At 47.7% G+C, this 1,152-nt stretch overlaps 1 protein-coding gene across 1 annotated transcript in view; it reads right to left on the bottom strand.

The window, feature by feature from the left end:
* LOC102194043 (prestin) overlaps nt 1-1,152 on the bottom strand; it is an 11,932-nt gene that overhangs the window by 6,313 nt on the left and 4,467 nt on the right. Inside the window, exons 3-4 of the mRNA XM_013908067.1 lie at nt 312-493; nt 9-146 (exon numbers count right to left, since the gene is read on the bottom strand). Coding sequence (XP_013763521.1) covers nt 9-146; nt 312-493 — 320 coding nt within the window. The remainder of the gene's footprint in view (nt 1-8; nt 147-311; nt 494-1,152) is intronic.

Genomic DNA, 1,152 nt, shown 5'->3' with positions numbered 1-1,152 from the left:
CCAGAATAACGCTGCGTTTCCACCCCCAGCAAGTACTTCAGCTGGGAGATGACGACGTGCATGGATGCTGCTGTGGTGAAGCCTCGCACCAGGGGCTCGGTGAGGTAGATTGCTACAAAGCCAAACCTGAGAAGACCTAAAACAATCTGAAAGGAATGCAGAAGAAGAGGGGGGTCATTCTGTTTTTGAAAAACAATGTTTCATACAGAAACAGTTAAAATCGAGTTGATACATCAACAGTGATTCAGACATGCTGCTGCTGCTTTGGATAAACAGATTAGCCACGGCTGCTCTGCAGGTGGGAGGCTGACCTGGATGAGTCCCGCCAGGGTTGTGACCATCACGGCCACCTGGACCCTGCTCTTATCACGAAGCTCCACGTTGATGGCATCAGATGCGTTGGCTCCAGTAGCATTGATATTCATAAACATGCTGTCTGGTGCCTCCCTCACAGCGACGCCCCCAATCATCAGACTTATGACAGCAAAGGTACCTGCAGGTCATCGACACAAACGCAGCGCTATGATAGGCTGGGGTCAAAGCTGATGTCGAGTACAACGAGCGCTCAAACGCAGCACAGAAACTGCAGACTTGTGCTCGCACCGGCCTTTCTTCTCACCACCCTGTGACGGTAAAGGCCGTCCTGCCTCTCGTTCTCTGTCATCATTCCCACAGCAACCTGATGTCAGGCCAGATTTTGGCCAGCGGTGATTTACAATCTTTGCAGATTAGCTCCTCAGCTTCAAAGGGTTGAGCAGGTCTAGTTTATTGGACCCATTTGTTGGACGGATTTAAACTGACAATCGAGACAAGCGTGACAGTGTTGGAGAAAAGAAAGCAGCCAGATTGGTGAGACAACTGAGGCTGGGCTTAATGAAATCTCAGTCCTGCTGCTTATGTCAGTCTTTACATAGTTAGAGGCAGCGAGTTTTACAATCCCAGTTCTGGAAGATGTTAGAAAGTGAAGTTTTACAACATCTGTCAAGCTCAGATTTTAAAAACCTTCCACAGGAGACACATTCTGAGGGGTTATAATGTTGCAGTTTTTGCTGTTTTGTTTTTACATTTACTAAACTTTCGAATTCACAAAAATGATGTGGGTACATGCTGATTATCACTTAGGCTGCGTTCACACTGCAGGCGAAAGCGCAT

This window comes from Pundamilia nyererei, unplaced genomic scaffold, assembly GCF_000239375.1.
Source record: "Pundamilia nyererei isolate P.nyererei 1_Seehausen unplaced genomic scaffold, PunNye1.0 scaffold01049, whole genome shotgun sequence".
Lineage (NCBI taxonomy): Eukaryota > Metazoa > Chordata > Actinopteri > Cichliformes > Cichlidae > Pundamilia > Pundamilia nyererei.
Note: the sequence above shows the minus strand (reverse complement) of the source record. Positions and strands in the feature narration are given on the sequence as shown.